At 52.0% G+C, this 20019-nt stretch overlaps 10 protein-coding genes across 10 annotated transcripts; 5 read left to right on the top strand and 5 right to left on the bottom strand.

Annotated features, from left to right (window-relative positions):
- Nucleotides 1–123: 123 nt before the first annotated feature.
- N7484_000192 (acireductone dioxygenase (Ni2+-requiring)) lies at nucleotides 124–835 on the top strand (the record flags this gene model as incomplete). The annotated part of the gene is made up of 3 exons (XM_057110613.1): nucleotides 124–153; nucleotides 270–641; nucleotides 707–835. The coding sequence occupies 3 exons, from the start codon at nucleotides 124–126 to the stop codon at nucleotides 833–835; spliced, it is 531 nt and encodes a 176-aa protein (XP_056977839.1).
- Nucleotides 836–1237: 402 nt separating this feature from the next.
- mmm1 (ERMES complex subunit MMM1) lies at nucleotides 1238–2806 on the bottom strand (the record flags this gene model as incomplete). The annotated part of the gene is made up of 3 exons (XM_057110612.1): nucleotides 1238–2645; nucleotides 2705–2735; nucleotides 2788–2806. The coding sequence occupies 3 exons, from the start codon at nucleotides 2804–2806 to the stop codon at nucleotides 1238–1240; spliced, it is 1458 nt and encodes a 485-aa protein (XP_056977838.1).
- Nucleotides 2807–3081: 275 nt separating this feature from the next.
- On the top strand, nucleotides 3082–4026 carry N7484_000190 (DUF1183 domain protein; the record flags this gene model as incomplete). The annotated part of the gene is made up of 1 exon (XM_057110611.1): nucleotides 3082–4026. One exon carries the CDS (start codon nucleotides 3082–3084, stop codon nucleotides 4024–4026), a length of 945 nt encoding a protein of 314 aa, XP_056977837.1.
- A 263-nt stretch (nucleotides 4027–4289) lies between these two features.
- On the bottom strand, nucleotides 4290–6069 carry N7484_000189 (transcription factor TFIIIB subunit BDP1; the record flags this gene model as incomplete). The annotated part of the gene is made up of 2 exons (XM_057110610.1): nucleotides 4290–5980; nucleotides 6042–6069. 2 exons carry the CDS (start codon nucleotides 6067–6069, stop codon nucleotides 4290–4292), a joined length of 1719 nt encoding a protein of 572 aa, XP_056977836.1.
- A 1118-nt stretch (nucleotides 6070–7187) lies between these two features.
- On the top strand, nucleotides 7188–9209 carry N7484_000188 (PP2C family serine/threonine-protein phosphatase; the record flags this gene model as incomplete). Its single annotated transcript, XM_057110609.1, has 7 exons — nucleotides 7188–7223; nucleotides 7606–7924; nucleotides 8034–8107; nucleotides 8169–8253; nucleotides 8306–8512; nucleotides 8563–8850; nucleotides 8875–9209. The coding sequence occupies 7 exons, from the start codon at nucleotides 7188–7190 to the stop codon at nucleotides 9207–9209; spliced, it is 1344 nt and encodes a 447-aa protein (XP_056977835.1).
- An 895-nt stretch (nucleotides 9210–10104) lies between these two features.
- Nucleotides 10105–11690, top strand: N7484_000187 (choline-phosphate cytidylyltransferase; the record flags this gene model as incomplete). The annotated part of the gene is made up of 4 exons (XM_057110608.1): nucleotides 10105–10586; nucleotides 10681–11031; nucleotides 11095–11503; nucleotides 11556–11690. 4 exons carry the CDS (start codon nucleotides 10105–10107, stop codon nucleotides 11688–11690), a joined length of 1377 nt encoding a protein of 458 aa, XP_056977834.1.
- A 496-nt stretch (nucleotides 11691–12186) lies between these two features.
- Nucleotides 12187–13299, bottom strand: N7484_000186 (uncharacterized protein; the record flags this gene model as incomplete). The annotated part of the gene is made up of 1 exon (XM_057110607.1): nucleotides 12187–13299. The coding sequence occupies one exon, from the start codon at nucleotides 13297–13299 to the stop codon at nucleotides 12187–12189; it is 1113 nt and encodes a 370-aa protein (XP_056977833.1).
- A 357-nt stretch (nucleotides 13300–13656) lies between these two features.
- N7484_000185 (DMT family transporter) lies at nucleotides 13657–14972 on the bottom strand (the record flags this gene model as incomplete). The annotated part of the gene is made up of 2 exons (XM_057110606.1): nucleotides 13657–14568; nucleotides 14661–14972. The coding sequence occupies 2 exons, from the start codon at nucleotides 14970–14972 to the stop codon at nucleotides 13657–13659; spliced, it is 1224 nt and encodes a 407-aa protein (XP_056977832.1).
- Nucleotides 14973–15358: 386 nt separating this feature from the next.
- N7484_000184 (UTP25 family protein) lies at nucleotides 15359–17628 on the bottom strand (the record flags this gene model as incomplete). Its single annotated transcript, XM_057110605.1, has 3 exons — nucleotides 15359–16271; nucleotides 16321–17424; nucleotides 17477–17628. 3 exons carry the CDS (start codon nucleotides 17626–17628, stop codon nucleotides 15359–15361), a joined length of 2169 nt encoding a protein of 722 aa, XP_056977831.1.
- A 229-nt stretch (nucleotides 17629–17857) lies between these two features.
- N7484_000183 (eukaryotic translation initiation factor 3 subunit F) lies at nucleotides 17858–19003 on the top strand (the record flags this gene model as incomplete). The annotated part of the gene is made up of 3 exons (XM_057110604.1): nucleotides 17858–17959; nucleotides 18021–18733; nucleotides 18793–19003. The coding sequence occupies 3 exons, from the start codon at nucleotides 17858–17860 to the stop codon at nucleotides 19001–19003; spliced, it is 1026 nt and encodes a 341-aa protein (XP_056977830.1).
- Between the last annotated feature and the right edge of the window lie 1016 nt (nucleotides 19004–20019).

Genomic DNA, 20019 nt, shown 5'->3' with positions numbered 1-20019 from the left:
CTCACATAATCATCTTGCGCCATCGGCCAATTGCGGGGCTGCAGATGTTCAGCGACTACTTCCCTCTCTTCTACTTCGTCCTGACTTCAGTTCTTTGAATACTCCCTCACTTAGTATTTCATCATGAAGGCATACTGGTACGATAACAAGCCGGTAAGTTTTATCTGCCTCAGATCCTATACGAAATGGCCCGAAACCTTCAAATATACCACCGATGACGCAAATGGATCAACGGTGGATAACTAAATAATTTCTTGCGGATAAAATAGGGCGACCAGCGCGAGCCCCACGACTCCGGTCGTGCCGTCTCTGAAGAGGTCCTTGCCAAGCTTGGTGTTCTGTACAAGCACTGCCCAACGATTGAGCACGTTGACAGCATTGCGGCTGAGCGTGGCTACAAGAACCGTGACCAGGTTTGCGTCTCGCCTCAGAGTATGGGCGATGTGTATGAGGAGAAGGTGAAGACTTTTTTCGCGGAGCATCTGCACGAGGACGAGGAGATTCGCTATATTCTTGACGGTGAGGGATACTTTGATGTCCGTGGTCAGGAAGATGAGTGGATTCGGATCGACCTGGTCAAGGACGATATGATTATCCTCCCTGCCGGTATCTACCATCGGTTCACGACCGATGAGAAGAACGTACGTGTATTGACAGATTAAGAATTCTCCAGGTGGCTCGGATGTTTAGCTTACTTGTTTTATAGTACGTCAAGGCTATGCGTCTCTTCCAGGAGGAGCCTAAGTGGACACCGCTCAACCGTGGTGCTGAGGTTGATGTGAATCCTTACCGCCAGCAATACACGGGCACTTTCCTGCAGTCGGCTGCCGCATGAGATGGCATGGTTGAATGGAGACCTGATGCGTAACGACTGAATTGACTTAATGGAGGAGATTGGATTTAGTTCATTCAATACATATATTGATCTTGAATGGGGTGTTCTTGCACACATCTTGCATAGTATAGGCGAGACTTTTCGGTTACTTTTTTGTATTTTTTCCAAAAATAAAAAAGCATGAATTATATGATCACCCACCTAAATCTTCATAACATGGATAATTACATTCCAAGCCCTGATTGTACTCTCCACCGATTTTTCATTGGACTGTCAAAGGCTGTGGATTTCATGAGTCTATCATCATTTATTGACGGGTGGACTACTGCAGTACTATACAGAATTAGAACCATAACTCTGGCGCAGAGTAACTATTTGGCAAAATTGAGCAGTAAATGGCAATCATAACTCTCTGCGTGCAGATACTCCAGCTGGCATACCACCCGGCATGGAGAATTGGTCGCTTGCGCCGCCAGCGCTATCCTGTCGAGTCATACTCGGGCTCCGCAAGCTCCCCACATCTGCATTGAAACTGCTGCTACGCGAGCCTGCTCCGAGTCCTAAGCGAGGATCCAAAGGCATAGGCCCACGGAACCGTAGCCCCTCCGGCTCACGGCTATCGGAAAACTGATACGGGCTCCCTCCAGCCTCGGCAGAGCCAGCACTGCGTGGAGGTGCGGTAGACCCGGCATCGGATTCTTCGCCAGTCCTTACACCAGTCCTGCCCATACGGGGCCATAAATCTGGAAGTCCAACAACTTGCACACGGGGCTCAACAACGCGCTCTTCAAACCACGCATGAACTCGGGCCTCGACCAACTGGGCGATCTTGGGCACATCTTGGAGACGGCTGCGCGAGCCGATGAGAGAACGCACAGAAAGATCAAGTCGGTAATCTGGAAGGAATGAGAATGCGACATTGCTTTTGGGACTGCTTTTTGGTGGATTCTGATCCTGGGATGATGCGCCCTGGGGAGATCCAGGGGCTGTGTTGGAGCCTGGTTCTGTTGGAGGTTCGGGTGTCTTTGTAGGTGTATCAAGAGGATCCTCTGTCGATGCCGGAATCAATGAAATACACAGGGTCCCTGAAAATCGAACGACAGAGACTGACAAAGCAACCGGTAGAATGGCAGAGCGAGGCTTGGGATAATTGAGTACCATGGAGGTTTCTACGGCGATGGAGAGATTGTCGTCACTGAGGTCCACATCCAATAGGGCTTGTAGCCTGCCACCATCGGAATTGGGGTCGTCCACCGCGATAATGCGACAATTGCTGAAGATTGGGAACTCCTCCCCTAATGAGATATCGGTGACCGTAATCTTGTCAATGAACGATGGCTTCTTCTCCGGATTGTTCATAGCCGCGGTCAGGGAGCTCAGAATTGAGGCTGTGGGCGAGTCCTTCAGCACGTAGGCAGTTTGCCTGTACTGTGCAATGGTCTGTGCAATCAAGACATTAAACCAGTCCAGCGACTCCGGTTGGTGGGACGAGTGGTGCATTCGATGCCGACCATGTTTGGACGGGTTGGTAGGGATGGCGCTGTAGTAGGTTTTTCGGAGAATGGAACGTGTATTGGTGGAGGTAGCAGGCACCGGGCGGAGAACATTTGAGTTGGAAGGTTTTTCTCGGAGTGTCTTTTGATCTTGTGGAGGGTTGTAAACGGAGCTGTAGCGGCGGTGGGATGTGCGGTTGGATAAGCCACGGGAAGGAGGCGGCGGAGCTTCACCGAAGATGAAAAACTTGATGAATGCGCCGATCAGTAGTACCACTGAGAGTTGTCCTAGGAGAAAGCCCTGTGTGAAGGACAAGCTATTGCATCGAGGGGTTAGCGATCTAGATCTCATTCATTCGTCATCAGGTGGGCGTACGATGATTGAGGCGCCACAAGCGCAGGGTCAGCTAGAAGATCATCAGCACAAAGTATTCAAGTGTTGTAGTCTTTCATACGCACGTTGTTGGAGCGCCATCATCAGCGGTGGGCAATGCCTATTTGTGGTGCACCCATCCCCGTGAGTAGTTGGAGGTTCCTCTCGAGTGGATCTTTTTCTTGGCCCGAACCGCTTATCGATTATCGCTTATCGCTATCCTCAGGACACGCTGCATGACTCGGTACTCCACCCCACTGTGATCCAGTACAACAGCTATTATAGCTATCATTCATAAAGATTGGCAGTCTTCAAATACCTATAATCATTTGCACCAGCCGCCACCTGCTACTACATACTGGTAGATCCCAAACATAAACATGCGCGGGCTTACATCTGCCATCACCGCACTGCTGCTCGCCTCACCAGCACTAGGCGCAAGACTGAACCCACCAAGCAAGGATGCCATTTTACTCTCTAATGTCAACACTCTGACATTACGTGCAAACCGCATGACCAGCTCTCGTCGGGTCTCACCCATCCCGCAGCTTACCTGCGTGGGCCCATCAAAAAAGATATGTGACCTCTACCAGCCAGAAGTAATGCGCTGTACCAACCAAGGCTATGACTACGACGAAGAAGATGTACAGTGGACCTGTGAAGCATCGCTTCCATCTGAATTCAAGCTTGGTGCAACAGATGTCATTTGTGAGGGGTATCGAAATGCCAACGACAAATATGTTCTCAAGGGAAGCTGCGGTGTTGAATACCGGATGCTATTGACGGAGCAGGGTGAAAAGCGATTCGGACTATCTGCGAACAAATCCATGGCCTCTGATCAGCCGGTATGGGAATGGTGGATGAGTCTCTTGTTTTTCACATTCACCTTTGGCGTCTTCGGAGTGATCATATGGCAGTTGTGCTGTGGGCCTGCCTCAACTCGAACACCCAGGGGTCCGCGTCGGACAAGAGGATGGTTTGGAGGGGGTGGCGGTCCCGGTGGAGGAGGAGGAGGAGGTGGTGGTGGTGGCTATGATCCTTACTCGGGACCACCTCCTGCCTACGGTAGCTGGTGGAATAGTGATAAGCCTAACGGAGGACGGTCTTCTCAGGGTTGGACCCCTGGGTTCTGGACTGGTGCTCTCGGAGGCGCGGCTGCTGGATACGGAATGGGACGACGACGCTCAGGTGGTGGATCGTCTCAGCGGTCGACTGGGCGGTATGGTGGGTTCAATGCGGGCGAAGGAAGTTCGAGGAGTCGCTCACCACCACGGTTCTCAAGCCCATCCAGCAGTACTGGATTTGGATCGACAAAACGCAGATAGTGGATGCCAATTATGACAGCTACAGATTGCATTTTGTGAAGTTGGATATTGGATCCATTGATTGGCAAGAAATATAAATAGCAAAAATTTCATAGTATTCTTCTCTATGCTATACAAACAGCCTCTAGCTGTAAAACTCCATTGGCCCACCTGTGTATCATTCGCTGAATGCAAAGAACGCCATTGATACCTTAGAGCACATTCCAGTGCTAGCCACCCCATCATATCTGTGTAACGCCCGCTGAAAAGAAATAAATCAAGGCCTAATATTCAATAGACCCTAGCACCTCCTCCGTTCCACCACCTGCACTTTTGATCTGCTTCTTATTGTTGCGCTTACCCTTGATGGGTGCAGCGTTGGATTTATCATCAGCCTCATCCTCAGCATTGGTGGGATTGCGAATCATTTCTTCTTGTAGTTTCTTCTCTTTCTCGTGCTGTTCTTCAATCTTCGCCTTCTCTTCATCCAGTTCTTGCTGGATAACCTTGGGATCGTCATATGTTGCGTTTGTCAACTGCGAGTAGGCTTCGATACCAATGACCTCACGGGGGCCAAATAAAGCATCATTGATCCGCTGAGCATCCTTTCTCTCTTCGTTGTTGTACTTGAGCTTGATTTGCCGGCGGGATCGTCCAGGGAAAAGTTTGCTAATGACCATAAAATCGGTGCCGAACATGCGGAGACCGCGGTAAAACAGATCCGTCATTTCCTCATCCCAGGTCTCCGTCTTGGAACGCTTGCCATAAGTGGCCTGGTTGATTTTCCGGGTAAGTTGGTTTTCTTCCACGACGTCCATATCACCCGCGTCCCGAGCTGCGTCCGCATGTCGATCCACCTGAAGTGAGGCAGCATCAAGCACAATCTCGCCATTGACAATACGCATGACAGGACCGTTTGCCTTCTCAGGTCTCTCCTGTTCTTTGGGACCCTCTGGTTTGGAGGCCAGGGGCACTGCAGGTGTTCCATCCTTTTCCCTCTGCTTCCGCTCTTGCTCTTCTACCTCTAGACGCCGTAATGCAATCTCGCGCTTCGATTTTTTACCCGTCTTCAGATCCTTGCAGAGTTCTGACATCTTGATAACGTTCGGTAGAATTTCTACCGTGTCGGCACCTTCAGGCGTAGTTTCACGCTTTCGTCGGTGGATCTTTTTCGGCTTTTCGGCGCCATCGACGTCTGACGTTCCCGCTTTGGAAGCCTTGCGTTTGCCTTTGGAAGATGCCCGACTTGGCTCTGGGGTCGAAAGGGCAACAGAGGAAGGCGCCACGGAATGTGCCGGGGTTTCACTAGTACGTCGAGTAGCCGGAGGGGTCGCGATTGGTCCCCTTGGCCGTGGCTGGATCTTCATCTTGGTAATTTCAGAGCTTTTCTTAGCCCCTTTCAGCGAGATAGGAGGCGTTGCCTGGGATTCGGCGCCTGAATCTGGAGCAGAGGGTGCCTCTGCGGTGACGGTCTCTGTGCGCTGCGGAGCTTCCAAGGCGGGCTGGTTTGCAGCAGTCTGTTCAGCATCGTGTTCTATTGACTGCACAATAGTTGGTTCAGTGGAGAGAGTGCGGGGAGATGTCGGTTCATCGGCCGTGGAGGGTGGGGTTGCTGTGAAAGCGACAGCAGGAGTTGGCACAGAATTTGGTACGGAGACAGAAGCTTTGGTCTTCGGTTGGGGAATTGGGATAGATGTGGTCGGCTTCGGCGCTGTTTGCACTGTCTTTTGAGGCTGGTCCGCCACGACGGGTGCTTCTTCGACAGCAGTTGATTTCTCTGGGGCTTGGAGGGCGGATGGTTGGGAATCGGTGGTTTCAACGATAGTCGTCTCAGGATTCTCTTTTTCCTTTACCGCTGCCTGTGCAGCCTGAGCAGCTTGAGCCTGGGCTTGTTGAACGGCACTGGGTCGCCGCGCCGGCGCGGCGGGCGCGCGACGAACGGGCGCCTTCGGCGCAAATTTCTTGCCCGACTTATCTGGAGGAAACACGGTTAGTAAGAGAGCTTGCTATATCGGGAAATGAACGTGTGCACGTACTGATCGCAGAACTCGAGAACGACTTCATGATTGCCCATAACTAAGGTTATCGGGTGGGGTTCAGAGATAGAAAAAGTTGAAGCCCCATATGCGGGATGTGTCACGTGGGTGTTTATGTAAGGGTCGCTGGGGCGTACTTGTGCTACCCCAGGGAACAAGTAGGTATTCCGGTGAAAGCATTGGATCGTGAAATTTTGTCAGGCTGATCCTGCTTTTTGGGAGATACCAATGCGTTTCAATGTATGCGAAAAGAGGGAAATGTTCGTCAACTTTAGCTGTACACGTAATTAACAAGTAGCAAAGTTGACTAACGCATTGAAAAATAAATAGCTCTTGTAATCTTGATGTGATCATAGTCTCGACTACCCTTCACTCCCGAGAACACAACTAGCTATGGTCACTGTGCGCAATTCAAAGGACAGTAGATCATCCGAGCAAGCGAGCATCTGCAATAACTGCCGAGTCATTGATCCACTGTATTGGCACGTGCGCCTTCAAGATTCTTATTGTTTAAAGTATAAAAAATGCTATTATAGAGTATCAGGCATGAAAGGAGCCTAAATGGCATGCTTGGACCGGGTGATATTTCCCCCTGGTATGGACCATACGGCTTCCCGCTCATGGCTTGATGGAAATACATCAAGATCTGAGAGAAATGACCCAGATTACTTGAGTTGACCATGAAAGTGGGATAAACATGTTTCTTGTCTTCTCAAAATCCTGGAATAATTGGCGCGCCAGTGGCCATGAATCATAGTGTACAGTCACCTGATTGCTATCAAGGCCCACGAGACTCATTTCTCGTCATGTAATTTTACGGGGAAATCTCTGTTCTACGAAATCCAATCTCACCCCAGAAATCTCTGCCCCTTTCAATTTCGAAAATCTCTCACGGATTCCTTGCTGGATTTTTGCTTTTGTCCTTGAATTCATTGTTTCTCGTTTTTTCTTTCTTCAATCACCCAAAAAGCCCTAGATCGTCATTGTTCCCCACTCGGCAGGCGACTTATCGCGGGACCCAGAAACGCGCTGAAAGGCCTTGCGTCCTCTTTCACCTGACTTACCTTCTCCTCTTCCCATTCATCTGGAGCTTCCCTCCGATTCCCCTCCACCTCTCCCCGCTTCCATATTTCAATCCGTGCCATTATGGGTCAGACCTTGTCGGAGCCGGTGGTCGAAAAGGTGAGTTGGTCGCAATTTTCCATTGCCTGCCCCTGCCCCTCCCCACATTGTCAAATGGGATCTCCCGGCCTTTTTCTTCGCCCGAGGCCCATCACCATCCACTTCGGGCCCGCAAATGTCTGAGGCCCGATTGTATATTTTATTCGATGATTCAAACGATGGACCGCTGCGATCTACAGGGTCGCAGGCCCTGTCGCTCAACGCCAGAATTCCACTTTTTGAGGATCGGCCATGCGGGGTCCTGCTGACTCGGAGGGGCTGAAATCGCTTCGATCACATCATGGCCCCAACGCTCCAACCTTGGCTGCTATGACATTTCCACTGCCGTCACCAAACAGGCTTGATAGCATGGCTAACCTATTCTTCTTTATTCTTGATTTAGACATCGGCCGAGGGCGGAGATGACTGCTGCATCTACGGCGTGTCCGCCATGCAAGGCTGGCGAATTAGCATGGAGGACGCCCACGCGGCCGTGCTCGATCTTCAAGCAAAGTACACCAGCGAGGACAACAAACCGACCGATCCGGACCAGCGTCTAGCCTTTTTCGGTGTATATGATGGCCACGGTGGAGACAAGGTTGCTCTATTTACTGGGGAGAACCTCCACAAGATTGTGGCCAAGCAAGACGCATTCGCCAAGGGAGATATTGAGCAGGCATTGAAGGATGGTTTCCTGGCCACTGATCGGGCAATTTTGGAAGGTTCGTGGGGTTTTGGCTCCAGAGAGTAGATGGATTCAGCCCCATCTACTCGATTTTTCCGTTTCACCCTCGGGATGTGTTTCTAACCATGATTGTTGCCTCGGCGCAGACCCTAAATATGAGGAGGAAGTGTCCGGCTGCACTGCTTCCACTAGCATTATCTCGAAGAATAAGATCTGGGTGGTACGTGGTTGGAGATGACAGGGTGATGAAAAGATCGGAGAATGACTAACATGGGAAACAGGCAAACGCCGGTGACTCCCGGTCAGTTCTAGGTGTCAAGGGCCGCGCAAAGCCCCTTTCATTTGATCACAAGCCCCAGAATGAAGGTCAGTGTTGTTCCATTCCGGATTTAAAGTCCTCTGCTCAAACCTCATATAGGCGAGAAAGCTCGCATTAGTGCTGCGGGTGGCTTTGTCGACTTTGGCCGTGTCAATGGAAACCTTGCTTTGTCCCGTGCCATCGGTGATTTCGAATTCAAGAAGAGCCCCGAGCTCTCTCCCGAGCAGCAGATTGTCACCGCGTACCCCGACGTGACCGTGCACGAAGTGACCCAGGATGATGAATTCCTCGTCATTGCTTGTGATGGTATGTCATGTCTCGATGCCACTGGAGATTTAATACTGATATAAATTTAGGCATCTGGGATTGCCAGTCCTCTCAAGCCGTGGTTGAGTTTGTTCGGAGAGGTATCGCCGCCAAGCAGGACCTTTACCGGATCTGCGAGAACATGATGGATAACTGCCTGGCTTCCAACAGCGAGACTGGCGGAGTCGGATGCGATAACATGACCATGACTGTCATCGGATTGCTAAACGGCAAAACCAAGGAGGAATGGTACAACCAGATTGCAGAGCGGGTTGCGAGCGGAGACGGTCCTTGTGCTCCGCCCGAGTACGGCAAGTCTCACGAGGAATCCGAAGGAAGTCCATCTTCGTGCTGACGGTCAGAGTTGCGCACAGCCGAATTCCGAGGCCCTGGAATACGGAACCAGTTCGAGGATCAGCCAGATGACTATGACTTGGAGATGGAGCGCTCGCGGGCCTTTAGCGTTCGCTCGGCCGGGGGCCGGATCATTCTGCTTGGCGATGGCACCGAGGTCATCCCGGATCAGAACGAGGAGGAGCTATTTGATCAGACGGAAGACCATGATCTGGTCAACCAGGTGCACCCGACTGACTCCGTCCGGAATGACCGTGAGGCCACCCCTGGACCGCAAGGGAAACATGACGCCTCTCAAATATCCGAATCCCCAGCCTCTACGGACGACAAGTCGACCGCCTAGGTTCTGATTCTGAGAGGAGCCATGGGCTGATCTATCTCTTTTTCTATTCAACCTTCTGTCCTTGCTTGGCATTCCTTGTTTTTTAACCTTCCCGACCGTTTTTTGTTTGTCTTACGATTTCCTGCCACCCCCTACGAACCATGCTCCCGCTTTCTCTGCCCTTTCTCTGCTTTGCCTTTGTTTCTTGGTCATCTGTTGGGCCTTTGGGAGTCCGTTCGGTGCATTCTCGCCCTGGGATTCATGTCGCGTGGAAAGAGAGACAGGGGTCTGGGAGGGAGAGATAGGGTTGATCATAGGTATGAGGGAGGCCCTTCGCCGGGAGCCACGGGCCTTCATGAACACGTCTTGTCCTTTTTTTTTATGCCTTCACACCACGAGATACCGCAGAAAATGCCTCGCTATGACGAACCATTACACTTTATTCACGCCGTGCCCTACATTTTATACTTTATCCTCTTCAAGTCCTTAGTCCCTAGACCCGATCCTAGGTAGCTGGGAGGGACTGGGAGTGAACCCAAAGAGGGACTGGGACTACCACTCGGTTTATGAGGTATATGAGTGGATCTCCTAGACATTTGACTGTTTCTTAGCAGTGGAGTTCCGGGGAGCTCATCCGTGATACAAATGAGACCGACTTTCTTCCGTTGTTCAATCCCTCTAAATTCATGTAAATTCATCTTCATTCATGGCTAGGAAGAAAAGGAGGAATAGTTTCGATCTACAGGGTCTGCTAGTGTTTAGTTTCATAACAAGTGCCGTCATCAAAGCGCCCCCACTTGTGCCCCAAAAAAAGAAAATTACCCCTAAAACCGGATCAAGCCGCTTGCACCTTGAACTCTCTCTTCCCATCTCTCTTTCCTCGAGAGAACACAAACACACCTCCCTTATCTCCGTCATGTCTTCCACTTCTCCCGCCGGTAAGCGCAAGCGCAGCGCTTCCCATCTCCCCGTTCCTCAGCCCACAACTGAGCTCCAGCCTTCTTCGCGCGACGCGTCCGGCGAGGAAGGCGGCGAGGACTCGACCGGTCCTACCAATGCGCCACCTAAATCCAAGACACAGGACTCCACCACTTCCTCTCACAAACGCGCCCGTAAGAGCTCCGGCGCTGCGTCGGTGACCGCGAATGGTGCCGACACCCCGATACACAAGGAGGACCCTGGGGAGCCCTCCGAGACCACTGTGGCTTCTTCCGACATCGAGAATCCCCCTCGGACTCGACCTGGTCTTCACATTGACTTGCCCAAGGACCAGGAGTCCATGCCTCCGCCGCAACGTGGTGTGTTGCAAGACCCGGTCGGTTACAAGACCAACCCGCCGCCAAAGGGACGGCCGGTGCGAGTCTACGCGGATGGAGTCTTCGATTTGTTCCACCTTGGGTATGTTCCACTCACGACGCTCTGATCTGTACTCGATCGCACGTTCAATGTCGGAAATAAAGGTCTGTATGGACAGATGCTAACTTGGTGGCAGTCACATGAGACAGCTTGAGCAAGCTAAGCATGCTTGCCCCGATACCTACTTGATTGTCGGTGTCACTGGCGACGAGGAGACGCACCTTCGCAAGGGTCTCACTGTGCTGAGTGGTGCCGAGCGAGCTGAGACAGTGCGGCATTGCAAGTGGGTGGACGAGGTTATCCCCAACTGCCCATGGGTGGTGACCCCGGAGTTTCTGTCGGAGCATCAGATTGACTACGTCGCCCACGATGACCTGCCTTACGAGGCGGCGGAGGGTGATGATATTTACGCGCCCATCAAGGCTCAGGGCAAGTTCCTGGTTACTCAGCGCACAGAGGGAGTCAGCACCACAGGTCTTATTACTCGGTAAGTGGTGACCAAAATTTCAGGTTCGTTTCATTTCGCGATACTAACGAAGGACCTGCTTAGCATTGTCCGAGACTACGACCAATATATCTCCCGTCAGTTCAAGCGCGGTGCCTCCCGCCAGGAACTCAATGTGTCTTGGTTGAAGAAGAACGAGCTGGAGATCAAGCGACACGTGGTGGAGCTCCGGGACAACATCAAGAACAACTGGACTATGACCGGCCAAGAGCTGGGTCGGGAACTGCGACAGATCTGGCAGAACAGCCGGCCCAGTAGCCCGGCACCTAGTGCCCGCAACAGTGTTGATTACGGCAGTGCTCGTGGTCCCCTGGCCAGCCCAACGGGTGGTAGCAAGTCGCACCTGTCTCGTGTGGAGGCACTGAACCGTCCCGACAGCCCGATGGGTGGTGCCCGGAACGAGGACTTTGCAACTGGTTACAGCCTGGGTTTGATTGGCGGTGTACGAGCATGGGTAAGTCCTCCTTTGCTTTTCTACATGAGCTCCCACTAACTTTCCTTTCCAGATGATGCGTAGCCGTCTTTCCCTCGAAACCCCCAGTCAAATGCACTCGCCCACAGAAGAAGAGGAGCCCGAGTCCGAGCAGACTAACGGCTACGATGATGAACTTCGTGGCCGAAAGGGTGTCTCGGCCCAGTAGGGAATTGGCATCGATTCCTCTTGCATCCCATATTTGCATTCGGTTCTTGTCTTATACCTTTCTTCCCCAGATTGCGATCTCCTTTGTCGGGTGTTGTGGCGTCACTTGCTTTTCCCTAATACTCCGAAATTGAACCCATCTCTGTTTGTAGCTGTGGATTGGCCTTGATTATGCATTTGCTTCCTTTTTTTTTTGCTCGAAATCGAGTATGAGACCATGGTGGGACAAGAAAAGCTTGGGTTTGACTGAAAGACTAATGGAATGGGATTTGTATAGACTTGCCCTGGTATCTAGGTTGGTATCTCGGTTATAAGTTCGAATATTAGCAGGGATTGTTGTTTGAGTCAAAAGTATAGGTATAGATTTTCAAGTAGAAGATAAAGTATATGAATTCATATGCAATGCTGACTCTTTTCATCTGTATCTCGCTATCACAGACTCTTATGCAGATCAAAGGGGTATCACCGAGACAAGAACAGAACAAAAGCTCATCCAATCAAGCAGTAAGAGCCAACTGCCTCTTTCTAACAGGAGTCTTCTTCAATGCCTTCAAGGCCCCCGCAAAATCCTTCACCCCCAATCCTTCAATCTCCTCCAAGGCTACTCCAACGGGTGAACACATCACACACCTCAACTGATCCCTCAACAAGGCCGCATCCCTAACCAGATCACCCTCAAGAGCCCCCTTCGCCGCAGAATCACACCGCGCCGTCACCGCCATCTCAAACTCCTTTAGCCCCCGCACCTTCAACAACGGCAACAACCACGGCTCCGTCAGTACAAGCGGAATCCGCTGCTGTCCCCCTGCAACCACCACCACCCCACCACCCGAGACCATGCCCGTGAACCGGCCTAGGTCAATACTCAGCTTGAGTTCGGACAGATTCGGCAATTGCGCGACGGTATCCCAGAATTGGATCCAGAGTGCATCGCTGTGCGTATGCGCGTAGATGGAGCCTTTATGATCTTGGCCGGAGAGTGGTTGCCAGACTGGCATCCATTGCACGGTTAGACGTCGGATGGAGGCGAGATGTCTTTTGCCGATGCTTTGTGTGAAGGCGATGAAGGTGTGGAGATCGTCTACGTCGAATGTGGCGTTGTTGTAGAGTAGAGCGGAGGATTCGGCGTAGATGGCTTGGCAGCTGCGGAGGAGGGCGGCGTGGCTGTTGCTTAGGTTTTCGGGGAGGAGATCGTGGGTGTGCGGGTATAAGAGTCGGTCCGAGTGGCCTGGGACTCGGCCGTCGTAGATGCGCCACCGGGCTGGGGTTAATGGGCAGCAGTGGCGGTGTTGGGATAGGGAGGGATTGTCTTCAGGGCAGCGGACGTGGCGAATTTTGTTTTTGATGGTTACGAGGTGGATGGTGTTGGAGCCAAAGACATAACTGAAGATCATTTGGCGGATTTCTGGGGGGAGGCGATGGAGGGTGCTGGTGCACTGGGGGTTGATGGGTTGCTTGGGGTTGATTGGCGGTTCATTGGGCTTGGGTGGTGAACAGATCTTGCGGTCTTGGACGAGGGACTGGACGGTGTCTTGCCATCGTTGCCCGGTCGAATAGTAATGCCAGATGGAATAGGGGTCGCGAACGACCCAGGTGTCGAAGTGGCGCATGTTTAATATATGAATGTAGATATAGGCATCTAGGAATATGCAAGATGATCTCTATAAGATATAGAATTGCTCTGACAGGTAAATCCGGGGATGAATCCACTAAACTGGGGCAAAGTGGGCTCTTTTATAGTCTCCACTATCTTTGACCATCATGAAGCTATCTGTCCCCGATTACATGTGTCGGGCGAATTCGGATTTGGCGTTCGCTGCAACCTTATGACGTCGAATGGACTGATGCGGGTTTATGAGGAGCAGAGTGCTCCGGTTCAGATATGCGCAGTGGCGTAATGGATCTGAACACAAAGATGTGCGCCATTTAAATCTTCCTTGAAACTCAATTTTTCGGTTACTCAGGAATCAAGCCTCTTCGTCAGCATCCTTGTAGCGCGGCTGATCAACACCTTCTTCTGGGTTCGGCTTCGGCTCCGATCGACCTTCCTGCACAACTGCTACATAAATCGCACACGCAAGGATGAGCACCGACCCCGCCGCACTCACAAGGGACAGCGTCGTCCCCCAGATCACCTTATCGTAGAAAAGTGCAAACACAACCTGCGTATATACCATGCTCGTCGCCCGGGATCCCTGCCCAGCTTTACTAACCGACACCTCGGCCGGTGGCACATACGACAGACCCGCTGTCAAAAGGAATTGCAAGAGAAACCCACAAACACCCAGCCCGACCATGAACGACCACTCCAGTGTGTTACTAGGTAACCGGAATGGAACCCCTGGCACGGCCGCCATCGCGACAAGCGAGATGATCGTCGTCACACTGGAAAAGTACGTCACGGAGACAAGGGGGTGCGCACGTCGCCCGATCATCCGGATGGACGTGTATGCGCCTGCCGCTCCGATCACCCCTGCAAACGCGACGATCGTCGCGAGAACGTGGTGGTACGAGTCTGCCGACCCGGGACTGTCCCCGTTGCCGCCTTCGCGCTTGCGGAATGGCTGCGCGATCAGGATGACGCCTCCGAGGGAGACGAGGGCGGCGAGCTGTTGCCGGGTTGAGAACGTCTCGCCGGGGATCAGGAGCGAGCAGGCGTAGCAGGTCATTATCGGGGCTAGGAAAGTGATCACCGTGGCTTCGGCTAGAGGAAGGTATCCGACTGAGTAGTACATCCCATAGACGCCTAAGAAGCCAAAAGTGGCACGCGTGATAAGTAGAAATAAGACAGGCCGTGTGCCGAAGGGGGCGGGCACACGAGCGTACCACATGTAGAGGTAACTGGCTACTGCGGTGATGGACATGCGGGCGAATAGGATCTATCTAGTAATCAGTAATGCGCTTGGGAATATATAGATCCGGATGGTGGTCATAGCTTGATGGTATAAAATATGATTTATATCACACTTACCTGGAATGGATGCATAGAGCTATTGATCTCCAATAATTGTGTCATGACATTCATTGAGGCGCCAAACATCTGCGCTAATAGCACGAGGAACATGCCTTTATTCTTCAACCAGAATAGGCGCAACTTTGCATGCGCTGCGTGACGAGGCCGCGATGCGGCTGCCGCAACTTCGGTCTCATCGTCTTCGATCGGATATGGCTCATAGGTTACTAAGGACCGGGTTTCATCATCACTGTATTGCTCGATCGGCAGGGGTGCATCGGGATGGTCTTGATTGGGGGCATTATTGGAGGACTCGGGCTGGGGTGCCATGCTTATTTCGTGACGTCGTATCGGTCGTTTCTTCGTTGCCCTAGAGTGTGTTCATAGGGCTTTTATTGGGAGAAATAATGATATGAAACAAAAAGACAAAAAAAGATCACGAGAAGTGAGGAAGAAAGTTGTCAAAGTGAAGAAATGAAAAGCCGAGTAGCGCATGACAAAGTGGATCCACTATAACCTGTGAGTTCACCCCAGTTGATCACAGCGTATGTAGTCACGAACATTGGGCTTTTATCTCCGGTTTTTGCTTTTTTCGTTGTTGATCTTTGACGTACGTTGCAACTGCATGAAATGTGATATGGTATCGAGTACGGAGTACAGGTATCGAGTATATAGAGTACAGTAAAAGTAACGATCTACATTACATTCATCTTTAACTATACAAAAGTAAAAGTATCACCGCCCTTCTCACGCATCATATTACCGATTCTCTGGGTGCCTACCACTCGCTCCAGCTTCAGTGCATCCCACTTGGAGAACAGCACTCGCACGCCACCCTCGACTGCCTCGACCAGCTCGGCCGGATCAAGACCTAGGAACCCAACAATCTCCTGATAGAAGACAGGGTTCTCCGGCAGTCCATACATAATAATGCGCTTCACTCCACGGATATGGTAGCGACGGAAATGGTGCGCACGTTCGGTGTACAACAATACCGAGTGACGACCGCTCATGAAATGACTGCGGGCCCGCGACATCTCGCTGGTCTCGCTGTATTCGGAGATCGCGCCGAAGGAGACGTGCGTCGTTTGAGTCGAGGTGGCAAAGTGGTTACGCACGCGCACGAAATCCAGGTACGACGGAACAAAGATCAGCGTGCCTGAGCTGCCCTTGCCGCGTCCCGTGATGTTTTTCACTAGCGTCGAGAGCACCGTCGAGGTGAAGTGCTTGAACCGTGCGTCTGGGTCCTTGGCTGGGGAGAGACTGTCGATCCGGGAGAAGGTCTGTTTGACCGAGACAGGGAGGGGAAGCTCGGTGATCGCGCCGGCGTAGGTTGGTGTGGCCTTGAGGCGACCGGCGGCATTTTGCATTTGGGTGGAGAAAAGTGAGTTGATCTCGGGTGTGATGAAGGAGGCAAGCATGATGGTCTGTCGCACATGTCGGGCCTGGTTGTCAAGGTACCAGTTGCGGACACGGCTGAAGTCGCAGCCGTGGGCTTCCTTGGGCTGCAGATTGAGATGCTGGAAGATATACGACACATGGTCCCAATTCTGCATGAGCAATGCATCGGCGTGGTCGACAATTACGACTTCGATAGAGGAAAGGAAGTCATGGTCTCGCTTCTTGGCACTGCGCAAAGATTAGCGTGGATTTAAAGGATGAATATAAAGGTACTTACTCCGCTTGGTCCATGATTGTCCGCATGCCCAGTGGACTGGCCAGGATGATGTCAGAACTGTAGAATTGCGAGAAGTACTTGACCGTCTTGCGCGTAAACTTCAATCCCAGTCTGAACATATCGTCATTGTTGCCGCCGAACAACTCCCGGGCATCCTCTGTCTTGTGATCCCATCCCTCACTAGACGAGGAGAAGGCGTCGAGGAAACGCTTTTTGTTTTCCTGCTGGTCAACCTGGTAAAACTTGGTGATCGAGTTGACGACCCGGACACAGGCCTGTCGAGTCGGCAGAAGGTAAAGAATCTTTGGTCGAGTAAATCCCTGGTCCCGACACTCAACATCGGTGTCAGGGTCCTTGGCCAGACGAGCATTGTTCTTCAACACCTGGTCTCGGGTCTTCATCAGGTGGTTGACAGCGTGAAGGGCCATAACATCGCGCATGGCGTCTGCGGTATCGGTGGAGCGGGCGCCGTAAAGGACATCCTGGTAGTCAAATACATATGGCGCAATTTGCTGAGCGTCACCCTCGAGAGTGGGCAGAGACTCTGCGACGCGAGGCTTCAGCTTTTGCTTGACCTTAAGATTGGCCGTGGCTTTCATCGCTGGAAGCAGAGATGTAGTGTCATCACCAATATCAGGTACGGTGCGCACCAGTCGCAGCCCATCCACTTCCTTCTTAGTCGAGGACCACTTGTTGGCTTCGATTTGCGCAATCTTCTTGGTAATCTCGAACCCCTCTCCGATATCAAAATGCTTTTCAAACGGCCCAACCGCATCATCGTCATCGTCGTCTTCAACTTCAGCTTCTTGGTCCTCTTCCTCATCATCGGATGGTGCTTGAGCTTCCAAATCGTTGGCACCTCCAGACTCTTCCTCGTCTTCTTCCGGCGCATTTTCTATTTTTGATTCAGCGAGCTTTCGCCGCTTCGCAGCTGGTGGCTTCGAGTCCGAGTTGGCGTGGAGCAGTTCGAGCAATTCGTTATATGGGCGCGCTGTGGTTTCTTCTTCGTCGTCTTCGCTGCCAGATGATCCCTCGTCCATGGTGTCGTCCTCGATATCCTCCAATTGATCATTGTTAGCTTCATCACCGGAGGACGGATCCGATCTACTCCAAGTTAGCTACTGGCCGTGTATGAGCTCGCGATTCCCGGACTTACTCAATCTCGTCCAATCGTGACGATGTGAATCCTCTGCGACCCGCACCACCACGACCACCACGACCACCACGACCGCGACCACGACCGCGGGAGCCAGAGCCACCGCGGCCTCTGAAGGACATTCCACCTCTTCCACCTCTTGGAGCAGGCATCGCGAATTGTTGGATTTCAAGGTGGTTGTCAATGAGGTTTTTTTCCTGCGAAAAAGAGGTGGTCCGGCTTATCTTATCTTAGCGCGAAAATTCCCACACACAAAGAATCGGAACAACCAAGTCACGGCGCACTCCACTTGCTCCAAGGAAAAATTGTCCCTCCGAAGTCTCCAAATCCGTGAGAGAGTGTCGAAAACCTCCTCACCCACATCCACCCTTCAATCCCACCATGGCCGAAGACTCCTTCCTGCACCTCGCCCGCCCCCTGGGCCCTGTCTCTGTGGGGACCGCTCCCACCACTGCCCCTCTGAACGTGGTGATCCAGCCGCAGGTACGAATATGAAAGCCAACATCAAATCATATCCTAGGTCTCTAATCCATCCCTATCATAGGCCATCTTCTCCATTCTCGACCACTCGCTTCGCCGTAATGCCGATCAGGAACGCGTCATCGGAACGCTGCTTGGAACACGATCGGAGGATGGAGGCGAGGTCGAAGTGCGCTCCGCGTTTGCCGTGGGCCACTCCGAGGCTGAGGACCAGGTTGAGGTCGACATGGAGTACCACAAGCAGATGCTGGCTTTGCACTTGAAGGCCAACCCGCGCGAGGTTCTGGTCGGCTGGTATGCCACCGCCTCTGAGCTCAACACTTTCTCCGCCTTGATCCAGAACTTCTACAGCGGTCAGGGTGACGGCACATGGCCTCACCCTGCCGTTCACCTGACTGTCTCGACCGAGCCCGGCAAGGATCTCGAGACCCGTGCTTACATCTCCGCCCCCGTTGGTGTCACCGCTGAGCGGGCCGCCGACAGCGCCGCTTTCATTCCCGTCCCCTACGAGCTCCGATACGGCGAGGCCGACAAGAGTGGTCTCGAGGCCATTGCCAACGCCAAGGATTCCGAGGAGCGCTCCGTTTCCATCACCTCTGACGTTGAGGCTCTCGAGCGTGCCATTGAGGAGGTTATTTCCATGATCGACCGTGTGTCACGATATGTCGAGTCGGTGATCGATGAGGAGGCCCCCGCTTCAACTGCCATGGGTCAGTTCTTGCTGAACGCTCTTGCTCTGGCCCCCAAGGTCGAGCCGGCTGACATTGAGCGCGACTTGTACGTTCTTCCCTCCTTTTGTCTTATTTTTTTTTATCTTTGTACTAACGGCGCAACAGCAACAACCACATCCAGGATGTCCTCGTTGTTTCTTACCTGGCCAACACCATCCGCACACAGATGGAGCTGTCCAACCGCCTAGCAACTGCCCAGCTGACCCTGGGTAGCGGTGAGGGTGCCAACGCTGGTGAGGGCCGCAACCAGCGCGGTGGTAAGGGTGGCCGTAACCAACGCCAGGACCGTGCTCCCACCGAGGAAGCTCGCGCATAGATTATGACGGAGAAACGATGCATGTGATTTCAGTGGAGCTCCAATCCCTCCCCGTTGATGTTATGTCTCGATTCCTTGTTCCACCATCAATGGATTCGTGTTTATTTGTTTCTATCTACGTTTTTTTATTTTTTCTCCTTTTCGACCTCCATTTTCTTTACGAGACAGGCATTTGGAGACGCATTTCTCCGCAGTCTGCTTTGGCCGTTCTCGCCCAGGCCCGATCAGACCAAAAAAAAGCAAAGTGGCGCATCGGAGTCGATCTGGCTTTGTTCAGATAGAGCTGGGGTATGTGATGGAGGTACTGCGAGTAAGCAGAGAGACTTGGAAGAGAGTCTGAGACCATGTCGAGAGGACAGCCCGGGCTTTGTTACTCCCGGTTTCACGAAGTCGCATCTTACTTGGGCGCGGCGTTTAGTTATGATGAAATGGACATAAAAATGTTACATCTTGTGCAGAGTAGCAGTAGCATAGTAGCGGTGCATACCTAGGTAGATATTGATACACAACTATGAGCATCCGGGTGAATGCTATCTGTTGCCGTATTGGTGTATATCACGACACCTTCGTCTAGCCCTATATAAGGAGTGGACTGGGTGGTCATTATTTCTCTATATAGGAGGCTTACTGTATTTCAAAACATACATTATCTTAACTCTAATTACATTGTACAGATCCTCCGTTCAGATCTACCCATTTGTTCAGCTACACGAAGATTCAATTCTTTCTCTCTAGAGACACCACAACACACATGACTGGGCCAGAGTCAAAAGCCAGGCAAATCAATGTTCACGTACAGCGCCGTCATAGCCACAGAACTTGCGGCAACTGACCGAAGCAGAGCATGACAACTGACTCCAAGGACCTTGGGATGACGCCAATCTATATGTATACTTATTAGCTATCTCAGGTCTATGGTATCCTATGATGAATACGTTTACAATCCAATCTATCTAGAGACTCAGTGGAGATTGGCTCTTCTGATATAGATGTAAGGCTCGTAGGTTGTTTTCCTT

Source organism: Penicillium longicatenatum (assembly GCF_028827895.1).
Source record: "Penicillium longicatenatum strain IBT 33135 chromosome Unknown contig_11_segment0_segment0, whole genome shotgun sequence".
Taxonomy (NCBI): domain Eukaryota; kingdom Fungi; phylum Ascomycota; class Eurotiomycetes; order Eurotiales; family Aspergillaceae; genus Penicillium; species Penicillium longicatenatum.
Note: the sequence above shows the minus strand (reverse complement) of the source record. Positions and strands in the feature narration are given on the sequence as shown.